This window comes from Balaenoptera musculus, chromosome 7, assembly GCF_009873245.2.
Source record: "Balaenoptera musculus isolate JJ_BM4_2016_0621 chromosome 7, mBalMus1.pri.v3, whole genome shotgun sequence".
NCBI lineage: Eukaryota > Metazoa > Chordata > Mammalia > Artiodactyla > Balaenopteridae > Balaenoptera > Balaenoptera musculus.
Window position 1 is genome coordinate 104,307,200 of NC_045791.1, and position 20,970 is coordinate 104,328,169.

Here is a 20,970-nt window from a genome sequence, read left to right on the forward strand (position 1 = left end):
CCATAAAACAAAAAGTCAATCCTCAGGATGGGAGAAAATATTTGCAACCAAGTAACTGACACGGGATTAATCTCCAAAATATACAAACAGCTCATGCAGCTCAATATCAAAAAAACAAACAACCCAATCAAAAAATAGGCAGAAGATCTAAATAGACATTTCTCCAAGATCTAAAGAAGACATACAGATGACCAAAAAGCACATGAAGAGATGTTCAACATCACTAATTATTAGAGAAATGCAAATCAAAACTACAATTAGGTATCACCCCACACCAGTTAGAATGGCCATCATCAAAAAACCTACAAACAATAAATACTGGAGAGAGTGTGGAGAAAAGGGAACTCTCCTACACTGTTGGTGGGAATGTAAATTGGTACAGCCACTATGGAGAACAGTATGGAGTTTCCTTAAAAGAACTAAAAATAGAGCTACCATGTGATCCAGCAGTCCCACTCCTGGGCATATATCTGCAGAAAACCATAATTCGAAGAGATACATGAACTACAGTGTTCATTGCAGCACTGTTTACAATAGCCAGGACATGGAAGCAACCTAAATGTCCATTGATAGATGAATGGATAAAGAAGATGGTACATACATACAATGGAATATTACTCAACCATAAAAAAAGAACGAAATAATGCCATTTGCAGCAACATAGATGGACCTAGCGATTGTCATACTGAGTGAAGTAAGTCAGACAGAGAAAGACAAATATCATATGATATCACTTATGTGGAATCCAAAAAAATGGTACAAATGAACTTATTTATAAAACAGAGTCACAGATGTAGAAAACAAACTTATGGTTACCAAGGGGGAAAGTGGGGGGAAGGATAATTTGGGACAGGAGTCCCCAACCCCTGAGATACAGACCAGTACCGGTCCATGGCCTGTTAGGAACTGGGTCGCACAGCAGGAGATGAGCACTGGGCGAGCCAGTGAAGCTTCATCTGCCGCCCCTCATTGCTGGCATTACCACCTGAACCATCCCCCACCCCCCACCCCCCATCCGTGGAAAAATTTTCTTCCACGAAACTGGTCCCTGGTGCCAAAAATGTTGGGAACTGCTGATTTAGGAGATTGGGATTGACATATACTCACTACTATATATTAAATAAATAACTAATAAGAACCTACTGTGTAGCACAGGGAACTCTACTCAGCACTCTGTAATGACCTATATGGGGAAAGAGTCTAAAAAAGAGTGGATATATGTATATGTATAACTGATTCACTTTGCTGTACAGCAGAAACTAACACAACATTATACCTCAACTATACTCCAATAAAAATTAATTTAAAGGGGTGAGATAAGGAGGGTGGGAGGGAGACACAAGAGGGAGGAGATATGGGGATATATGTATATGTATAGCTGATTCACTTTGTTATACAGCAGAAACTAACACACCATTGTCAAGTAATTATACTCCAAAAAAGACATTAAAAATTAATTTAAAAAATTAAAAATGTAATAAAATAGATAACTAACAATGACCTACTGTGTAGCACAGGGAACTCTACTTAATACTCTGTAATGACCTATATGGGAAAAGAATCTAAAAAAGAGTGGATATATGTATATGTATAACTGATTCACTGTGCTGTACAGCAGAAACTAATACAACATTGTAAATCAACTATACTCTAATAAAAATTTTAAAAAATAAATAGACGTGGAATCGAAGTAGAACCAGGTTAGAATGTGGTATCAGGGAGGGGAGATAATTTTCAACCTGCTTTCCTCGAGGTTGTGCCAGGAACATGGGCATAGTGGGTATAATCGCAAAATAGAAAACTCATGTGAAAGACATTTAAAACGAGCCTGCCAAGGGGAAGGAAGGATCCCTGCTCTTTTGTCAGTGGCAAAAGATGAGAACTTTGATGATTTGGAGAAGGAATATGTGAGATGGACAAAATATACAGAAAGGCTGAAATTTTAATTTTTAGATTTAAATTTTAAGTTGAAACATTACAAACAGGAAGTTAAGAACTAGAGAGAACAGATAGAAGCAGGGAAATGAGCACCATAGAAGAAAGGAGGTAAACTCAATAATCAAACAAGGTACAGAATTTAAAAGGTAGAGAATGTGACATTAGAGATAGACCCAGAGAGGGAAAGTGCTAAGAAATAGAAAGACTGGAGGAAAGTATAACAGTTATACATAGAGAAAAAGATAAAGGAGAAGAGTAAAACGTCTGTAGAGAGGGAACACTATGTACAAGGATGGAGAAGATGGTTTGGGACATTGTTGGGACTGAAAGAAGAGTTGCTGCATGGAAGCAACTTCTAACACTAGGAGTTGAACATGTTAGCCATGAGTTTTCAGATTATGGTTCCTCCAGTTATCAAAGTGGCACCTGTAATACTCTCAGAGGCAATGGGCCTCCCCTCAGCCATTCTTGTATACTTCCATCTATAACTTAATGATCCCCAAATTCCTAACTCTGGCCCCAGCTTGCCTTGTAAGCTCATTCATCTAAGTGCCTGACTATATTTGTACAGGGATCTGAGAGACATCTCCATTTGGATGGTTTTCGGGAACTTCAATACAAGTCGCTTCCATAGTTGCATGTACCATCTTTCTTGATGCCAGATCTGCCTCCTTTCCCCGTATTCCCTATCTCAGTATGGAACACTATTGTTCCATTCTTTAGGTAGACACCTAGGGGTCACCAATGACTCTTTCCCCTCCCTCAACTCACACACCCCATCAATCATCTAGTTTAGTTAACTATACCTTTAACTTGTCTCTTACTCGTCCATTTGTTGCCACACCCAACACAGAAGCCCTAGTCAGATCTCTCTTCTCTCTGGAACTAGAGCCAGAGCAACAGACTCTATCTGGTCTCATACCTTCCCCCAGTCATCCTCCCACCATATCCATTCTCTCCAACTCAACTAGATGACCCTTTGAAAATGCAGGTTGGCTTATCTCACTTTCCTACCTTAAATCAATAACTTTTTGTTGTCAAAAGGATTAAATCCTTCCCTATTTTCCTTCCCATGGCTCCAGCCTCATGTCTGCCTCTCCTGCAACGACTTCTAAAGTTTGTTTAAAACTTTGCAGTAATTTTAATTTTGACTACTTTTTCTCATCTGAGCCTTTGCACACACTTAGCCCTGTGCTTGGAACAATTTTCTTGGTCCACTCCACTCTCCATTCTGCTCACTAATCTGGTGAAATCACATGGAAGTTATAGACCACCTCAGAGATACCTTTTCTAATTCCTAGTTCTAGAAAAAAACAGCATGAGAGACGGGGAGAAGACATAAAGCTCAGCATCAAGAAAGGAAAAGGGAGAAAAGGCAGGTGGGAACAGACATGGGAAAAGAAACAAACCAGGACAAAGAGAAGTACCAAGAGATTCCAATAGCAAGATACCGAGATAGAAATAGAAGAAGCAGAGATGTGTGGGAAGGGTGAGAATGAGAAAGAGAACAAGGTTGGGAGACAATGTGTACAGTCTCCATCAGATTATTGGATTGTGCAAGTCCCCTCTTACCTTCACGAAACCCTAAGACACAGGTATGCAAACTGTTGTAACTTCTATTTTATGGTTGGGGAAATGAAACAGAAGGGCATGGAGGTTATTTTTGCAAGGGCAAGGTAGAAAAGGAAGAGTGGGCACCAGCATCTTGGGTGTGTCACTGAGGGTGACAGTTGTGTGAAGCCAGCTGACAGTCAACGTGGGGTCATGTGGTCAGAAAAGGAAGAGGAAACACAAGGAGTTCTGCAGGTTCCCAGGGGAGTGAACCAGGGTCCAAGAGAAGATTTAGTTAAGGAAAAAATAATGTTGGTGGGGTGGGAAAGGAAACCACTGAGAGACAGGGAGTATAGAAATGGACCCAACCACTTGGGCTTGAAGAGATCTAGAATAAGAAAGCTGGAAAGTATAACAGGAGAAAAGAGATACAGTATCACTGAAAAACAAACAAACAAACAAAAAAACCCCAAGACCTGAAAACAAGAGATGAGGAGAGAAACACAGACAATCAAAGAGATGCACAGCTAGGAAACAGAGCTGTGTGGAGGTGGAACTGTGGGTAGGACACTGAGAAGGAGAGAGAAGAGGTGCAGATGGCAAAGAAGCGGAAGGAGACGGTGTGTCTCTCAGGAGCAGTGCTTGGAGCAGACGTATGGCTTTCCCGTCATGTTTGGCATGAGCCAACCGAGGTCTGTTTCTGATCGCCCTGCATGGTCCATCATGTCCTTGTTTCTCTGCAGTGACCTGTTATCCCAAAGCTCCCCAAATGACTCACGAAGGAAAACCCAAGGAGGTGCTCAGCCTACTACCAGTAGAGAGAGAAGGTAATTATGATTTAAACTCCTCAATAAATAGGAAAAAAAAAAAAATCCCCCCTTCTCTCATCTTGCCGTTCTCTTCTTCATATTCACATACATACACATGGAATTGTGTCGATTTTCTGTTTTGTTTTTTCCAAAACTGTGAGAGAGACTAAGGAGAAAGGTGAGCTGAGCTGAGTGGGGAGAGCACCCCTGCGTGGAGAACGTAGGGAGACAGGATGTGCCAAAGGTAGGCTGGGGTCCCAAAGCAGAAGTACCTGGGTGACTTTATTAAATGCATATAAAATCCAAATGTCAGCAGGTTATGGCAGTTGAGGCAAGGAGATCATTTTCAGCTTACTTCTGGAAGTACAAGGAACATGGAAGTAAGTTTTGTGAATGACTGATAAGCTTGCAATTTAGAAAGGTCATGGGGGACACTTAGAATAGAGCTGATAAGGGAAGGCTCTCCGGCACTGTGGTCCATGTGAAAATGGAAGGACTTTTGTCAGTTTGGGAGAAGGGATCTGTGAGCATGAGGAAAATATATAAAATAAGGAAATTTTACAGGCATCTAGAAAGAGAAGACCCAGAGAAAAAGAGAAAAGGAGAAAATGGAAGACAAGGTAGAAAGGGAATTACCTCAATAAGAAATGAGATACAAAGATAAAAATTAGAGAAACCATATAGAGAGGCAAATAAATACCAAAAAAAAAAAAATGTGCAAGGAAGTGCAGAGAAACTATGTCGAGAAAGAGTTTTATCAGATCAATAAAGAGTGAAAACTGCTGTACAGGGAAGAGAGGAGAGAAGTTGGGATCCTGGAGCACTGAAGTATGCACATCAGACAGGAGCACCTTCGATCCCAGTAGTGAGTTTCCAAGTTAGGTTTGCCCCATGGAGAGAGCGGTGTCCATAACATAGAGTAATAATTGTCTCCCTGGCAGCCTCAGCTACTCTCAGGTAACAGAATGTGTCTCAAGCACATGCCTGCTAGGCAGACCCATCTTCCAAGGTCATCCATCTATGTATGTACCTGAAGACATTTATCCCAGGGTCTTCTCCATTTGGATGTCTTTCAGGAACTGACACTTCCAAAATTGAAACCAACATCTTCTTCCATGAAACTGGAATGTCCTTTTCTTACAGGGTTTGCTCTCTCAGTAAATGGAACTTGAATGTCCCATTTTCTCTTGCTCCCATCTTGCCCATTTTCTCCACTTTAGCACAATTTTTATTTGCAAGATGGAAATCAGATCATATTACTTTCCCACTTAAACCTGGTGTCCTTTGTTGTCCAAAGAGTAGATCAGTTATCCTTCCTGTCTTGCTGTGCCTTCCATTCATCATGCGACCCTTGCCAATTTCTTCTTCCTCATCTCTAATGATAGTATAAATATTTTCAGTGATTGCAATGTTCTGATCTTTCTTTTATATGAGGGATTTGGAAAAATTTTCCCCTGTGGTTGGTGGTGTTGCCTTGGTCCACTCTATTTCTTACCCCATTCCCTGATCAGGTTATATTATACTATTTTAGGGTTGCCTCTCCTAACACTCACCATGAGAAAGGGAGCGAGAGGGAAAAATGGGATGGGGAAAGGTGATAAAGAGCAGTGTCAAGGCTGCAAGAGAAAAAGAGACAGGAGCAGAGGAGACAGAAACACACCAAAACAAAGAGAAACATCTAGAGATGCTGGCAGAAAGAAACAAGGGCAGAGACAGAAAAATATGCAGAGGCAATGGGGAAGAGGAAGAAGTAGAAAGAGAATTAGGTGTACGGGGAGTGTGGGAGATGGTGGGTGGTTCTCAGCCTCCAGTGGTAGTGATGGGAGGGAGTTAACCTGCAGGCCAGGGGAACCCCAAGGGCAGACCAAGATGGTCTGGGATAGAGACAGTCCCACCCATGAGATCATTGAGCTTCCCATGTCTTCAGTATGAGTTTTCTTGCCATGATTTCCCCCTGCTTGTGTACTGAGACCTCTGAGGGATTTCATTCCTTTCTGCAGAGGACAACAATGCCTGTTGGGAGGTCTGTGACAAAGAAGAGCCCCAGGAAGCCTCGAGCTCCGCACCAAGATGTGGGCCAGGTAAGGAAGGGGGGATTGCCAGCCCTGAGCTGCAGGGTTTCAGATGTCTGAATTCAGAGCTGAACAGCATGACCCTTGTTAGAATAGATGTGTTCCCTCTTCGTGTTGTAGTAGATCAGTCCTAAAGAAGGAGAGAGTGTTTTTTCCTCCACAATCTTTATGCTTATTTACACTAAAGGCTCAGTATTGTGATTTTAACCCCTGACCACCTTTTATTTTCTATAAGGAGTAAAAGATAAGTATTTATCTAGTGTTTAATAATAATAATATTATATTGTCATAACCTTGGATAGGCTTCCAAAGAAACATGGTCCTTGAGATCTACTTGTCAGAAATTAAGATCAATGATCTAAGGCCCAAATGACATTTTTTGCCACGTATTCTTCATCAGGTTATTGGAGTATATAGTGCTTTATTCTTTTCAAAGTACTTTGGCAAGTAAGATTTCCTCACAAAACTTTAGGACTTAGCCAGGGAAACAGTTAATATCCTTCCTTAGAGATAAGAATATGGACGCACAGAAGAAGGATACTTGTTTTTCCCTGAGATCAAAGTAGGAGGAAGGGCAGAGATACCTGTGTCCCGAGTATCTCATTGCAGGTGGTGGCTGTGTGAGGCTTGTAGCAGGTCAATGTCCAAAGGGAGACCTGCAGGATCCCAAGGGCAATAGAACAGAGCTTGAACCAGAGAGCCTTCCACTTCTCAAATAAAGAATGTCAGTAGGGAGAAGAAGAGATCAAGAGAGACAGTGAGGGAAGGAATGGATCCTGCTGTAGGGATTGGAGAGACCTAGAAGAAGGGAGCTGGAGAGAATAAGCAGAAAAGGAGAGATTAAGATAATCACTGAGGAAAAAAAGTAAAGATAGAAGACGTCAGGGGGATCAGAGCCCACAAAATCAAAGGCGCACAATTATTCTCCTAGTGCAGAAGCAGAAATGTTTAGAGGCACGTCTATAGATAGGAAACTGAGAAGCAGAGGGTAGGAGAATGAGATTAATGAGGTGGAAATAGAGGCAGAACAGGGCTTAGTTGGATCTCAGGTGTGGTCCTTGGAGCAGATGTCCCTTTTCCCAAAGGGCAGCTCACCTGTGGTCTGAGCATCCTGGCTCAGCTCATTTTCTTGTTTCTCTTTAGTGTCCTGTGATCCTGCAGCTTCCCAAATGACCAATGAAGAAGAACCAGAGGAGCTGCCTAGTCAACCACTATGTGATGGAGAAGGTAATTGTGATTTCAACTCCCAAACTGAATCTTTGTTTTTCTGTCTGCAGAGAGGAAAATCTCCATCTTTCTTCTCCCTTCCTACCCTGCTCCCCTTCACATACCCATACAGAAGAAATATGTAGAGCCAACTGGAAAGGATGAAAAAGACAGAGAAAATTAGTGTATAAGAAGGGAGTGAGATGGGTAGACTGTTTTCAGCCTCTGATGATAGTGACGGGAACCATGTTAACCTCTAGGTCAGGTGAGCTCAAAGGCAGGAGGGTCTAAGGGCAAGGACATTCCCATCTTGGAGATACTTGAGCTGCTCTGGTCTTCCTGGTTGTCCCTGGGAGGGTTTTCCTACTATGGTTTCCATTGGTCATACACTGGGATTCCAAGAGATTTCATTCTATTTATCAGAAGGAAGCAGTACCTATTCAGAAATGTGTGATGAAGAAGAACCCCAGGAATCCTTGAGCTCACTACCAAAAAGGGGAGCAGGTGAGAGAGATAAGGACTGTCTGGGGTGCAGGGTGTCAGGAGGATGGTGTTCCCTAATGGATTTTACTCTGGGAATACTCCACAATGAAAGTTCCAGTTAATTCTCAAATATCATTCTTCACATTTACCTTGGCTCTTTGGCTCTTGTACCTTGCAAGGGACAAGAAACCTTGAGCAACTCCATAATTAGGAGATCATGTTGTTTGATTGTAGGTATCCATATATTCAGTTGTAGTAGATAGAATTCCACATAGGAGAAAGAACACAGAAGCTGCACAAAAATTTGATTAACTTTAGTGGAACTGTTAGTACATTATCTCTAGCTATTTATTATCTCCCAAGAATATTTATATTCACCTCTTCCAGCACCGAAACATAATCTTTCATTTGTGTATTATCTACAGAGAGTTGATTTATTGGTTAAGTTGGTGTAATGTACTTTAAATCATCATAAACTCTTTCTTTGCCCAAATGTTTGAACTTTTGATCTTATTATAGCAATAACTCATGACTTCAAATGTTTGAGGTTCTTTGGGGGTTGTAGTTGTTTCCTATTCCATGGACAACGCTCAAAGATGAAGTACAGTTGGGTTTAAGCTGATTTTGATGATTAGGTGGAGTCGTGGTCTTTATATAAATAGTTTGTAGCATCCTTGCCCTGAATGCCCATCAATAGCTGTCAGCCTGATATTTCTTAATGCAGTTTATCCTCAATTAAAACTTATTTTAGAAGCATAATTACAAGTAAGCCATTATTTTTTTCCAGGAGTTGGCTTGGGACGATGACATATTCAAAAATTCTTCAAATTGGCTCTACTAGAAATATTTTAGAAGAACTGAATTATAAAGTTAGAGTGGTGATCGTCCTAAGTGAAGTCAGTCTTGGAATGTTATTATTAGTAGTAACATTATGGGAAAGTCAGAGGCTTCAAACATTAAACCAGTAAATAGAAAAACTAAAGTTGTAAAGATAAAGGATAAAAATATGAAGGAGAATGTGACAATCAGTGTGACAATCTAGGCATCCAGGAAAACCTTATTCTGACGATCTTGAGTGGAAGCAGTTCTACTTCATGGAATTATCTGCATGTTCTGGGGATCTTTGGGTAGTAAAAAGACATTAAATAATCCACTTGATATCTGTTTTTATATGGGTATCTGAAGAGATTCAAAATCTGTTTGCTTCCACAGCATTCAGAAGTTATGATCTACTCCAAATGCATAATGGCTTTCAGTTTAACAATTTGACATGTCCTAGAGAAGGCTCTATGTTCAGTTACTTGAGACAATTTTGCTTTCTGTAAGGGAATGAACTCTACAAGGGAGTCTGGAACAGTCATTGCATAACCAGCCTGGTATTTCATTTTACTTTATTTTCTTTTGTCTCATTTAATTTTATTTTTATTTTGGAGATAAAACTTATCACCAAACAATATTAAGTCAGGATTTAGTAAGGAAGTATCTAAACTATCTCTTCTGGAAGTGGACATTAGAAACTAAATCCTAGGATTCTCCTTCCTTGAGTAAGAATATTACTCTATAACACACACACACACACACACATATCACATTTTCTTTATCTATTTATCTATTGATGAACACATAGGTTGTTCCCATGTCTTTGGCTATTGTTTAAATAATGCTTCAATGAACATTAGGGTGCAGATTTTGTTTCCTTTGGATTATATATCCAGGAGTGGAATTGCTGGAACATATGGTAGTTCTATTTTTAGTTTTTTGAGGAAACTCCATGCTGTTTTCCACAGTGACTGCACCAATTTACATCCCACCAACAGTGCTCAAGGGTTCCCTTTGCTCCACATTCTCACCAACATTTGTTATTGCTTGTGTTGACAATCTCCTTTTCTTAAACATCAACTCCGCCATACAACGTAACCTAAAAATGGGGGTAATGTCTTATGATATTCATGGTCCCTGGGGTTTAGGAACAAATCTTGGGAGGTCATTTCAGAATTCTACCTATGACAATGAAGCTTGAGTAAATCTCCAGAAAATAACTATCCAGATGAGCCATTGATTTTCCCAAGCAAATAATATAGGCTATCAAACAAATTAAAACACCAAAGAAAGCTGAGCATAAGTGTGTTAAAGAAAAGAATTTGACTTTAGAAAAGACTATAGTAATTGGCTTAGGCACTACAGGGAAGTGAGGTATACCTATGTTGTTTATTTCCTGCATACCTTGAATATGCATAGTATAGGCATACTGATGTTCAGATTAACTATAAAGTGATCATGTGTAGGAGAATTTTCCAGGAATTCTAAGGTTAGCCCTTCTTAGTACACTTAATATGTAGTTTCATTTGCAGAATAGAGCCCTACCTATTAAATTTATAGGAGTTTCTTAGAGAAAAGAAAGGACTGTTTGTTACATAATGGTCTGAATATAGCGGTTATTGGTTGGCACATGGAACTACTCTTGGTCATTTTTTTCAGTCCTTTTAGAGAAATATTATCAAATGAGTCATTTACTTTTGACATGCCAAAAGTTCCCCACTGAAATCTAAAGACATCTTTTGTGAAAATTTACCATTTATTAAGTGCAAGTTAGAATCATACTGAGAGTACAGAGAGGAAGTGAAAGTTCTGCCAGTGGGAGATTGTGACTTTGGCAAAGACAAGCCCATGACATAGAGTCATAAATATGAATGGTGTCCTGCAAATGGAGTATTGTGCTCATCAATCAAGCAGAAACTAAAAAGAAGACATATGATCAATTATGTGATAACAGTTATGTATTAAACAAAAGGATTTTCTTTCAAAAATTAATACGATGTCAAGTATCCTCATGAAAGTTTTGGTGAGGGACCCAAGACAAAATGTGACAAAATATATTTGCACAAATTATCTACTTTCTAATGGACCCCCATCCATTAATTAGTCTTTGGGGCTAGCTTGGATTGGGGATTGATCAAGTCTATGCCTCTATCTATTTGCTTTGGATCACTATCTTCTGATAATCAAGAAGCACAGGAAAATCAGGAACAGACAAACACACATGAGACAAGACTTAAAAAAAAATAGACAAAAGAAAAGTGAGAGTAAATGAAGTAGTGGAAGAATAAGCACATTAACAGAACATTTGCTAAATGCTGTCCCGCCAAACCTAAATGTCTACTTACTTTGTATCTAATTGCATACACATCTTTAAATAATAAAATAAATTCAGAAATAAAACTTCAGTGAAACAAGTCAGAGCTCAAGTTGTTCTTGTGATGGATTCACTTGGCAGTGGATCAGGAAGACAATCTGAGTTGTGCACAAGAAGCTGGGGTTTTGGACCAACACCTGTTGGTCTAAGGGTCCCACAAGACACCCCTAAGCAAGAGTCCTCAAGATGATCTTGGTGGGAACACCATTTGTGAAGGAAGAGTGGCCACCATGCAATATGAAGCTAAAGCTGGATTTATTGCTTGCTAAGCAAGACACATGGTGGAAGGAAGCACTGTAACACAGTTTTTTTAATAAAGGAAACTGCTGATTTTACTTATTTTTTAATTAATTTTTATTGGAGTATAGTTGATTTACAATGTTGTGTTTTTATTTACAGTTTTGGGAAGCATGTAGTTCAGGGACTGCAGACTTTCAGAAGCAGGAGTGTTTATAGATTGGTTAGCATTTAGCCATACACATAGGCTTTCTGAAGTGCGTCTGTTGCGGACTGGCTGATTTTCGTAAGTGTAAGGCTGCCGCTGATTAGCTGACTAGATGTGGTTAGTGATGCAAGCAGTCATTGGCCAACTGGGATGAATTTAAAACTGGTTCTGGCAATTACTTTTTGCAACTTTCAAAGGACAGTCAGTTCTTCCTAGAAGGATAAGATCTTTTTATTTTATTCTTAGGACTAAAAGTAGAAAAATAAAAGTAGAGAAAGCAGAATGAGGTTCAAAAGATGGGAAAAACATGGCTCTGTCGGATCTCAGGTGTGATTATTGGAGCAGATATTCTTTTTCCCAGAAAGCAATTCATTGTTTTTTTTTTCTTTTTGGTTTTTCTTTTCTTTTCTTTTGTTACATCTTTATTGGAGTATAATTGCTTTACAATGTTGTGTTAGTTTCTGCTGTATAACATAGTGAATCAGATATATGTATACATATATCCCCATATCCCCTCCCTCTTGCGTCTCTCTCCCACCCTCCCTATCCCACCCCTCTAGGTGGTCACAAAGCACCGAGCTGATCTCCCTGTGCTATGTGGCTGCTTCCCACTAGCTATCTATTTTACGTTTGGTAGTGTATATCTGTCAATGCAACTCTATCACTTTGTCCCATCTTACCTGTCGCCCTCCCTGTGTCCTCAAGTCCATTCTCTGCATCTACATCTTTATTCCTGTCCTGCCCCTAGGTTCATCAGAACCATTTTTTTTTAATTCCATATATATGTGTTAGCGTACAGTATTTGTTTTTCTCTTTCTGACTTACTTCACTCTGTGTGACAGACTCTAGGTCCATCCACCTCACTATAAATAACTCAGTTTCATTCCTTTTTATGGCTGAGTAATATTCCATTGTATATATGTGCCACATCTTCTTTATCCATTCATCTGTTGATGGACACTTAGGTTGCTTACATGTCCTGGCTATTGTAAGTAGAGCTGCAATGAACATTTTGGTACATGTCTCTTTTTGAATTATGGTTTTCTCAGGGTATATGCCCAGTAGTGGGATTGCTGGGTTGTATGGTAGTTCTATTTTTAGTTTTTTAAGGAACCTCCATACTGTACTCCATAGTGGCTGTATCAATTTACATTCCCACCAACAGTGCAAGAGGGTTCCCTTTTCTCCACACTCTCTCCAGCGTTTATTGTTTGTAGATTTTTTTATTATGGCCATTCTCACCAGGGTGAGGTGATACCTCATTGTGGTTTTGATTTGCATTTCTCTAATGATTAGTGATGTTGAGCATCTTTTCATGTGTTTGTTGGCAATCTGTATATCTTCTTTGGAGAAATGTCTATTTAGTTCTTCTGCCCATTTTTGGACTGGGTTGTTTGTTTTTTTTAATATTGAGCTGCATGAGCTGCTTGTATACTTTGGAGATTAATCCTTTGTCATTTGCTTTGTTTGCAAATATTTTCTCCCATTCTGAGGGCTGTCTTTCTTCTTATTTATGGTTTCCTTTTAAGTTTCATTAGGTCCCATGTGTTTATTTTTGTCTTTATTTCCATTTCTCTAGGAGGTGGGTCAAAAAGGATCTCCTTGTGATTTATGTCAAAGAGTGTTCTTCCTATGTTTTCCTCTAAGAGTTTTATAACATCTGGCCTTACATTTAGGTCTTTAATCCATTTTGAGCCTATTTTTGTGTATGGTATTAGGAAGTGTTCTAATTTCATTCTTTTACATGTAGCTGTCCAGTTTTCCCAGCACCACTTATTGAAGAGGCTGTCTTCTCTCCATTGTATATCAAAGATAAGGTGACCATATGTGTGTGGGTTTATCTCTGGGCTTTCTATCCTGTTCCATTGATCTGGATTTCTGTTTTTGTGCCAGTACCATACTGTCTTGATAATTGTGGCTTTGTAGTATAGTCTGAAGTCAGGGAACCTGATTCCTCCAGCTCCGTTTTTCTTTCTCAAGATTGCTTTGCCTATTCGAGGTCTTTTGTGTTTCCATACAAATTGTGAAATTTTTGGTTCTAGTTCTGTGAAAAATGCCATTGGTAGTGTGATAGGGATTGCATTGAATCTGTAGATTGCTTTGGGTAGTATTGTCATTTTCATGATATTGATTCTTCCAATCCAAGAACATGGTATATCTCTCCATCTGTTTGTATCATCTTTAATTTCTTTCATCAGTGTCTTATAGTTTTCTGCATACAGGTCTTTCGTCTCCTTAGGTAGGTTTATTCCTATGTATTTTCTTCTTTTTGTTGCAGTGGTAAATGGGAGTGTTTCCTTAATTTCTCTTTCAGGTTTTTCATCATTAGGGTATAGGAATGCAAGAGATTTCTGTGCATTAATTTTGTATCCTGCTACTCTACCAAATTCATTGATTAGCTCTAGTAGTTTTCTGTAGCATCTTTAGGATTCTCTATGTATAGTATCATGTCATCTGCAAACAGTGAGAGTTTTACTTCTTCTTTTCCGATTTGGATTCCTTTTATTTCTTTTTCTTCTCTGATTGCTGTGGCTAAAACTTCCAAAACTATGTTGAATACTAGTGGTGAGAGTGGGCACCCTTGTCTTGTTCCTGATCTTAGAGGAGATGGTTTCACTTTTTCACCATTGAGAACGATGTTGGCTGTGGGTTTGTCATATATGGCCTTTATTATGTTGAGGTAAGTTCCCTCTATGCCTACTTTCTGGATGGCTTTTTATCATAAATGGGTGTTGAATTTTTTCAGAAGCTTTTTCTGCATCTATCGAGATTATCATGGGGTTTTTCTCCTTCAATTTGTTAATATGGTGTATCACATTGATTGATTTGCATATATTGAAGAATCCTTGCATTCCTGGGATAAACCCCACTTGATCATGGTGTATGATCCTTTTAATGTGCTGTTGGATCCTGTTTGCTAGTATTTTGTTGAGGATTTTTGCATCTATGTTCATCAGTAATATTGGCCTCTAGTTTTCTATCCTTGTGACATCTTTGTCTGGTTTTGGTATCAGGGTGATGGTGGCCTCGTACAATGAGTTTGAGAGTGTTCCTCCCTCTGCTATGTTTTGTAAGAGTTTGAGAAGGATATGTGTTAGCTCTTCTCTAAATGTTTGATAGAATTCGCCTGTGAAGCCATTTGGTCCTGGGCTTTTGTTTGTTGGAAGATTTTTAATCGCAATTTCAATTTCAGTACTTGTGATTGGTCTGTTTATATTTTCTATTTCTTCCTGGTTCAGTCTCAGAAGGTTGTGCTTTTCTAAGAATTTGTCCATTTCTTCCAGGTTGTCCATTTTATTGACATGTAGTTGCTTGTAGTAATCTCTCATGATCCTTTGTATTTCTGCAGTGTCAGTTGTTACTTCTCCTTTTTCATTTCTAATTCTGTTGATTTGAGTCTTCTCTCTTTTTTTCTAGATGAGTCTGGCTAATGGTTTATCAATTCTGTTTATCTTCTCAAAGAACCAGCTTTTAGTTTTATTGATCTTTGCTATTTTTTCCTTCATTTTTTTTCATTTATTTCTGATCTGATCTTTATGATTTCTTTCCTACTGCTAACTTTGGGCTTTCTTTGTTCTCCCTTCTCTCATTGCTTTAGGTGTAAGGTTAGGTTGTTTATTTGAGATTTTTCTTATTTCTTGAGGTAGGATAGTATTGCTATAAACTTCCCTCTTAGAACTGCTTTTGCTGCATCCCATAGGTTTTGGGTCATTGTGTTTTCATTGTCATTTGTTTCTAGGTATTTTTTGATTTCCCCTTTGATTTCTTCAGTGATCTCTTGGTTATTTAATAGTGTATTGTTTAGCCTCCATGTGTTTGTATTTTTTACAGTTTTTTTCCTGTAATTGATATCTACTCTCATAGCACTGTGATCATAAAAGATACTTGATATGATTTCAATTTTCTAAAATTTACCAAGGCTTGACTTGTGTCCCAGGATATGATCTATCCTGGAGAATGTCCCACGAGCACTTGTGAAGAAAGTGTATTCTGTTGTTTTTGGATGAAATTTCCTATAAATATCAGTTAAGTCCATCTTGTTTAATGTGTCATTTAAAGCTTGTGTTTCCTTATTTATTTTCACTTTGGATGATCTGTCCATTGGTGAAAGTGAGCTGTTAAAGTCCCCTGCTATTATTGTGTTACTGTCGATTTCCCCTTTTGTGGCTGTTAGCATTTGCCTTATGTATTGTGGTGCTCCTATGTTGGGTGTGTAAATATTTACAATTGTTATATCTTCTTGGATTGACCCCTTGATCATTATATAGTGTCCTTCTTTGTCTCTTGTAATAGTCTTTATTTTAAAGTCTATTTTGTCTGATATGAGAATTGCTACTCCAGCTTTCTTTTGATTTGCATTTGCATGGAATATCTTTTTCCATCCCCTCACTTTCAGTCTGTATGTGTCCCTAGGTCTGAAGTGGGTCTCTTGTAGACAGCATATATACGGGTCTTGTTTTTGTATCCATTCAGCCAGTCTATGTCTTTTGGTTGGAGCATTTAATCCATTTACATTTAAGGTAATTATCGATATGTATGTTCCTATTACCATTTTCTTAATTGTTTTGGGTTTGTTTTGGTAGGTCTTTTCCTTCTCTTGTGTTTCCTGCCTAGAGAAGTTCCTTTAGCATTTGTTGTAAAGCTGGTTTGGTGGTGCTGAATTCTCTTAGCTTTTGCTTGTCTGTAAAGGTTTTAATTTCTCCATTGAATCTGAATGAGACCCTTGCTGGGTAGAGTAATCTTGGTTGTAGGTTTTTCCCTTTCATCACTTTAAATATGTCCTGCCACTCCCTTCTGGCTTGCAGAGTTTCTGCTGAAAGATCAGCTGTCAACCTTATAGGGATTCCCTTATATGTTATTTTTTGTTTTTCCCTTTCTGCTTTTAATATTTTTTCTTTGTATTTAATTTTTGATTGTTTGATTACTATGTGTCTTGGCATGTTTCTCCTTGGATTTAAGCTGTATAGGACTCTCTGCACTTCCTGGACTTGATTGACTCTTTCCTCTCCCATGTTAGGGAAGTTTTCAACTATAATCTCTTCAAATATTTTCTCAGTCCCTTTCTTTTTCTCTTCTTCTGAGACACCTATAATTCGAATGTTGGTATGTTTAACGTTGTCCCAGAGGTCTCTGAGACTGTCCTTAGTTCTTTTCATTCTTTTTTCTTTACTTTTCTCTGTGGTAGTTATTTCCACTATTTTATCTTCCAGGTCACTTATCCGTTCTTCTGCCTCAGTTATTCTGCTACTTATTGCTTCTAGAGACTTTTTAATTTCATTTATTTTGTTGTTCATCATTGTTTGTTTGCTCTTTAGTTCTTCTTGGTCCTTGTTAAACGTATCTTGTATTTCCTCCATTCTATTTCCAAGGTTTTGGATCATCTTTTCCAAGATTTTGGATCATCTTTATTTCCAAGATTTTGGATCATTCATTACTCTGAATTCTTTTTCAGGTAGACTGCATATTTCCTCTTCATTTGTTTGGTCTGGTGGGTTTTTACCTTGCTCCTTCATCCGCTGTGTGTTTCTTTGTCTTCTCATTTTGTTTAACTTACTGTGTTTGGGGTCTCCTTTTCGCAGGCTGCAGGTTCGTAGTTCCCATTGTTTTTGGTGTCCGTCCCCAGTGGGTAAGGTTGGTTCAGGGGTCTGTGTTGGCTTCCTGGTGGAGGGGACTGGTGCCTGTGTTCTAGTGGGTGGGGCTGGATCTTGTCTTTCTGGTGGGCAGAGCCGTGTCTGGTGGTGTGTTTTGGGATGTCTGTGAACTTAGTAAGATTTTAGGCAGCCTCTCTGCTAGTTGGTGGGGTTGTGTTCCTGTCTTGCTAGTTGTTTGGCATGGGGTGTCCAGCACTGGAGCTAGAAAGCAGTTCATTTTAGTTCAGAATATTAGTGTGCATTATGAGAGCCCCAGGAACTCTTCCCTAATCACTGTCTCAGGATCTGTGGATGGTAATTTTCCTGTTTCTCTTTAGTATCTGGCAAACTAGAAGCTCTCCAAATGAATACAGAAGGAGATTCTGAAGAGCTAACTTCTAGTCCACTATCTTATGATGGACAAGGTAATAATGAATTAAGAAAAAAAACAGAAACAAAGTTCAAGAGAAAAGGATGAGAAAGGGGAAAAGAGAGACTTAAAGGAAGAGTCAGGTGTAGGGAGGATCAATGAAAGATTTCAGAGGAAGAAGTAGAAAAAGTGGGATCAACAAGGGTTCAGAAAAGAGGATCACTAGAGAAATGAAAAGTCTTCATAATTCACAATTTTGGCCCAGGAGCAGAGCTACCAACATCTGGAAATGAGAAGTGTTCCTGTGTTATGTGTTTCTCAAAAGACGTGCCAGGAGGTCCAGAAGGAAGTACTGAAAGTAAAGAAGCTAGTGACATGATGGGTAAGGCTACCTGAGTGTGGTGAGATGGGGGTGGCTCCACTGGTAACACAGACGCAGGTTGGGTGGTGGCAGGTGGTCCAATCCATCTCAGTATCCTGATCTCTGCATTTGCTTGACCTGATCCTTTTGGGAATAGCAAGGAAGCAAGAGATCATTATAAAATTGTGTTTAAGGGATGGCCCATGTTGATTATATATGGATGATGTAGTAGAAATACACTTTTAAAAATGGCAGTATATTGTTTATTACATCAGTATATTACTAATAAAGACTTGTGATTTACAATGTTTTCTATGCCTGTCACCCAAGAAAGTCAAGTGTATGTCCACTAGTAGATAATAGTGTCATTTTGTCACAACCTTAGAAAGGTCTCAAAAGATAACTAGTCCTGTCACTTAATTGTCAGGAGAAAAGATTTCAGATCAACTATTCTTAACCCAGCACATATTTTTGATAGATGTTCTCCAGCATGTCACTTGTTTATATAGTGATCCTATTAAGTTTTGTACGTAAGATCTTATTTAATCCTAACAAAATTCTTAAGAACTAGACAAATATCCCTGAGTAAACTGAAGTACATAGGTATTGAAGAATGTTTTTCGAAGTCCCATTAAGAAATAAAGGAAGACCCGGGGCCCATCCTGGACTCTCATTTCTCAATTCAGTAGGTTTAGTTCCTTTAGAAGGAAGAGACAGATGATAACCCAAACATCTTTATAAATTCAAGCCTTCTGCAGTATGAATCATCCTAAGATTTGTAAGTTTTTTTTATTCATTTTTGTTTCCTCACCACCTGTTTTTTCTAGATACTGTGGATCTTGGAAACAACTCTACTTTGGGAAAACTCAAGAGGAAAAGAAGTAAGAGTGCATACAATTTTACTTGCTTTTGATATTAAAATGAGTTTTTAAGGCCAGTTTCATTATTATTATTTATAATAATAAATATTACTAATATGACATCCCCATAAAGATGTCTATATCCTAATCTCTGGAACCTGTAATCTGTTCTCTTACGTGGCAAAAGGGGTTTTTACAGATATAATTAAGATAGGGACCTTGAAAGGGGAGATTATCCTGGATTATCATGGTGCATCCAATATCATCAAATGGGCCTTAAAAAATGAAGAACTGTTCCTGGCTGTGAAGAGAGGGAGAAGCGATTATGGAAGATAGTCACAGAGAGATGCAATATTGCTGGCTTTGCAGATGGAGGGGAGGAAAAAGGAATATGGGTGGCTCCTAGAAGCTGGGAAAGTAAAAGAAATAGATTTTCCTCTACAGCCTCCAGACAGGAATGAAGGCCTACTGAAACCTTGATTTTAGCCCAGAGAGACCCTTGTCAGACTTCTAACCGACACAACTGTAAGATAATAAATTGTTTTAAGTCACTAAATTTGAGGTCATTTGTTATGGCAGCAATAAAAGAGTAATACAGAATTTTTGGTCATTGGAAGTAGGGTGCAGCTATAATGCATTCCTGAAAATGTGGAAGTGGCTTTGGAATTGGGCAACGGCCAGAGGGAAATTGGGTTATAAGAAGAACTTTAAGTAGAATGATAGAGAATGTCTAGATTGCCTTGAGCAGTTTGTTAGTAGAAAGGTGGTGCTGAAGACTCTGCTTGTGAGGACTTGGAAGTGAAGAACATGGTAGAGAAAACCTATATCATATTAGAGAATATGTAAATTGTCATGAAACCACTGTTAGTTTGAAGGTGTCACTGAAGGAAATAAGGAACATGTTTTTGGAAATTAAAGGAAAGGGGATCCTTATTATATAGTGGCAGAAAGCTCAGTGAAATTCTGTCCTGCAGTTATGCAGAAAGCAGAATTTTCTGGATATATAGCTAAGGAGATTTCTAAGTACTATGATAAAGGTGCAGCTGGTTTCATGTTGCTGCTTAGAGTAAACTGTGAAAGAGATAAGTCAAGGGAAGAACTGCTAAACAAAAGGCATCAGAACTTGATGATTTGGAAAATTCTTAGCCTCTTCAGATTGCAAAAGATGCTCAAATTAGGAGCTTCATTGTCAGGAAAATGTGCTCTGCAGTGACAAGCAAGAGTGTGGCTGTATAACTTTTAGCTAATGCCCCAGAAGTAGTGAAAAGTCAGGGTATTCAGTCATATAAAATGTTCTTTGAAGAGATTAAGTTTGTGACCCATAGATACCCTCAGCCATCTCAGCAGAAGTGAAAAATAGATATGTGAGTATACAGGAAAGATCTGTAGAAGAGACTGTTGTCTAATGGAGGAGATCCCCATGACATACATGAGAGATTGATAAGATTCCTGAAAACTTTATACCAACAGAAACAGAGATGTCCTTTTTCTAGTCCCTGGAACCAGTAACCTGTTACTTCACCTGGCAAAAGAGACTTTGATGGTGTGATTAAGTTAAGGATTTTGAGATGCAGAGATTTTTCTAGATTATCTGGGTGGCCCCAATCAAATCACAGGGATCCTTAAAATCAGAAAACCTTTCCTGCTATGGAGAGAGGGATATGTGACTATAGAATAATGATCAGAGAGATACAATGTGGCTGGCTTTGAAGATGAAGGCAGGGAGCCATGAGCTAAGAAATGTGGGCAGCCTTCAGAAGCTGGAAAAGGTAAAGAAATGAATTATCCCCTACAGCTTCCAGAGAGGAACAGAGCTCTATGGATTCCTTGATTTTAGCTCAGTGAGACTTATATTTTTTCAAAAATTTTGTTGTTTTTAAAATTTTAAAATATATGCTCTTTGTAAATTTTGATTGATGTATATCTTTCCAGATTTTTCTATGCATGTATTAACACATTTATATCATATACTAACACATTATGTCATAAATCTATTCTTACTGTTACATTTCTCTTAGTTTAAATCAGTATATCATGCACAGACATTATAAA

The 20,970-nt window shown here is 38.7% G+C and overlaps 1 protein-coding gene across 19 annotated transcripts in view; it reads left to right on the top strand.

Moving 5' to 3' along the window:
* The window catches only part of SP140 (SP140 nuclear body protein), a 77,678-nt gene that overhangs the window by 31,762 nt on the left and 24,946 nt on the right, over positions 1 to 20,970 (top strand). For 3 of the 19 annotated variants that reach the window (XM_036857150.1, XM_036857154.1, XM_036857152.1), the window contains exons 9-15: positions 4,233 to 4,316; positions 6,299 to 6,379; positions 7,514 to 7,597; positions 8,000 to 8,080; positions 17,666 to 17,752; positions 17,936 to 18,079; positions 18,886 to 18,945. In XM_036857150.1, coding sequence (XP_036713045.1) covers positions 4,233 to 4,316; positions 6,299 to 6,379; positions 7,514 to 7,597; positions 8,000 to 8,080; positions 17,666 to 17,752; positions 17,936 to 18,079; positions 18,886 to 18,945 — 621 coding nt within the window. The remainder of the gene's footprint in view (positions 1 to 4,232; positions 4,317 to 6,298; positions 6,380 to 7,513; positions 7,598 to 7,999; positions 8,081 to 17,665; positions 17,753 to 17,935; positions 18,080 to 18,885; positions 18,946 to 20,970) is intronic. The other 16 variants (XM_036857156.1, XM_036857157.1, XM_036857151.1 and 13 more) reach the window with 15 other exon arrangements.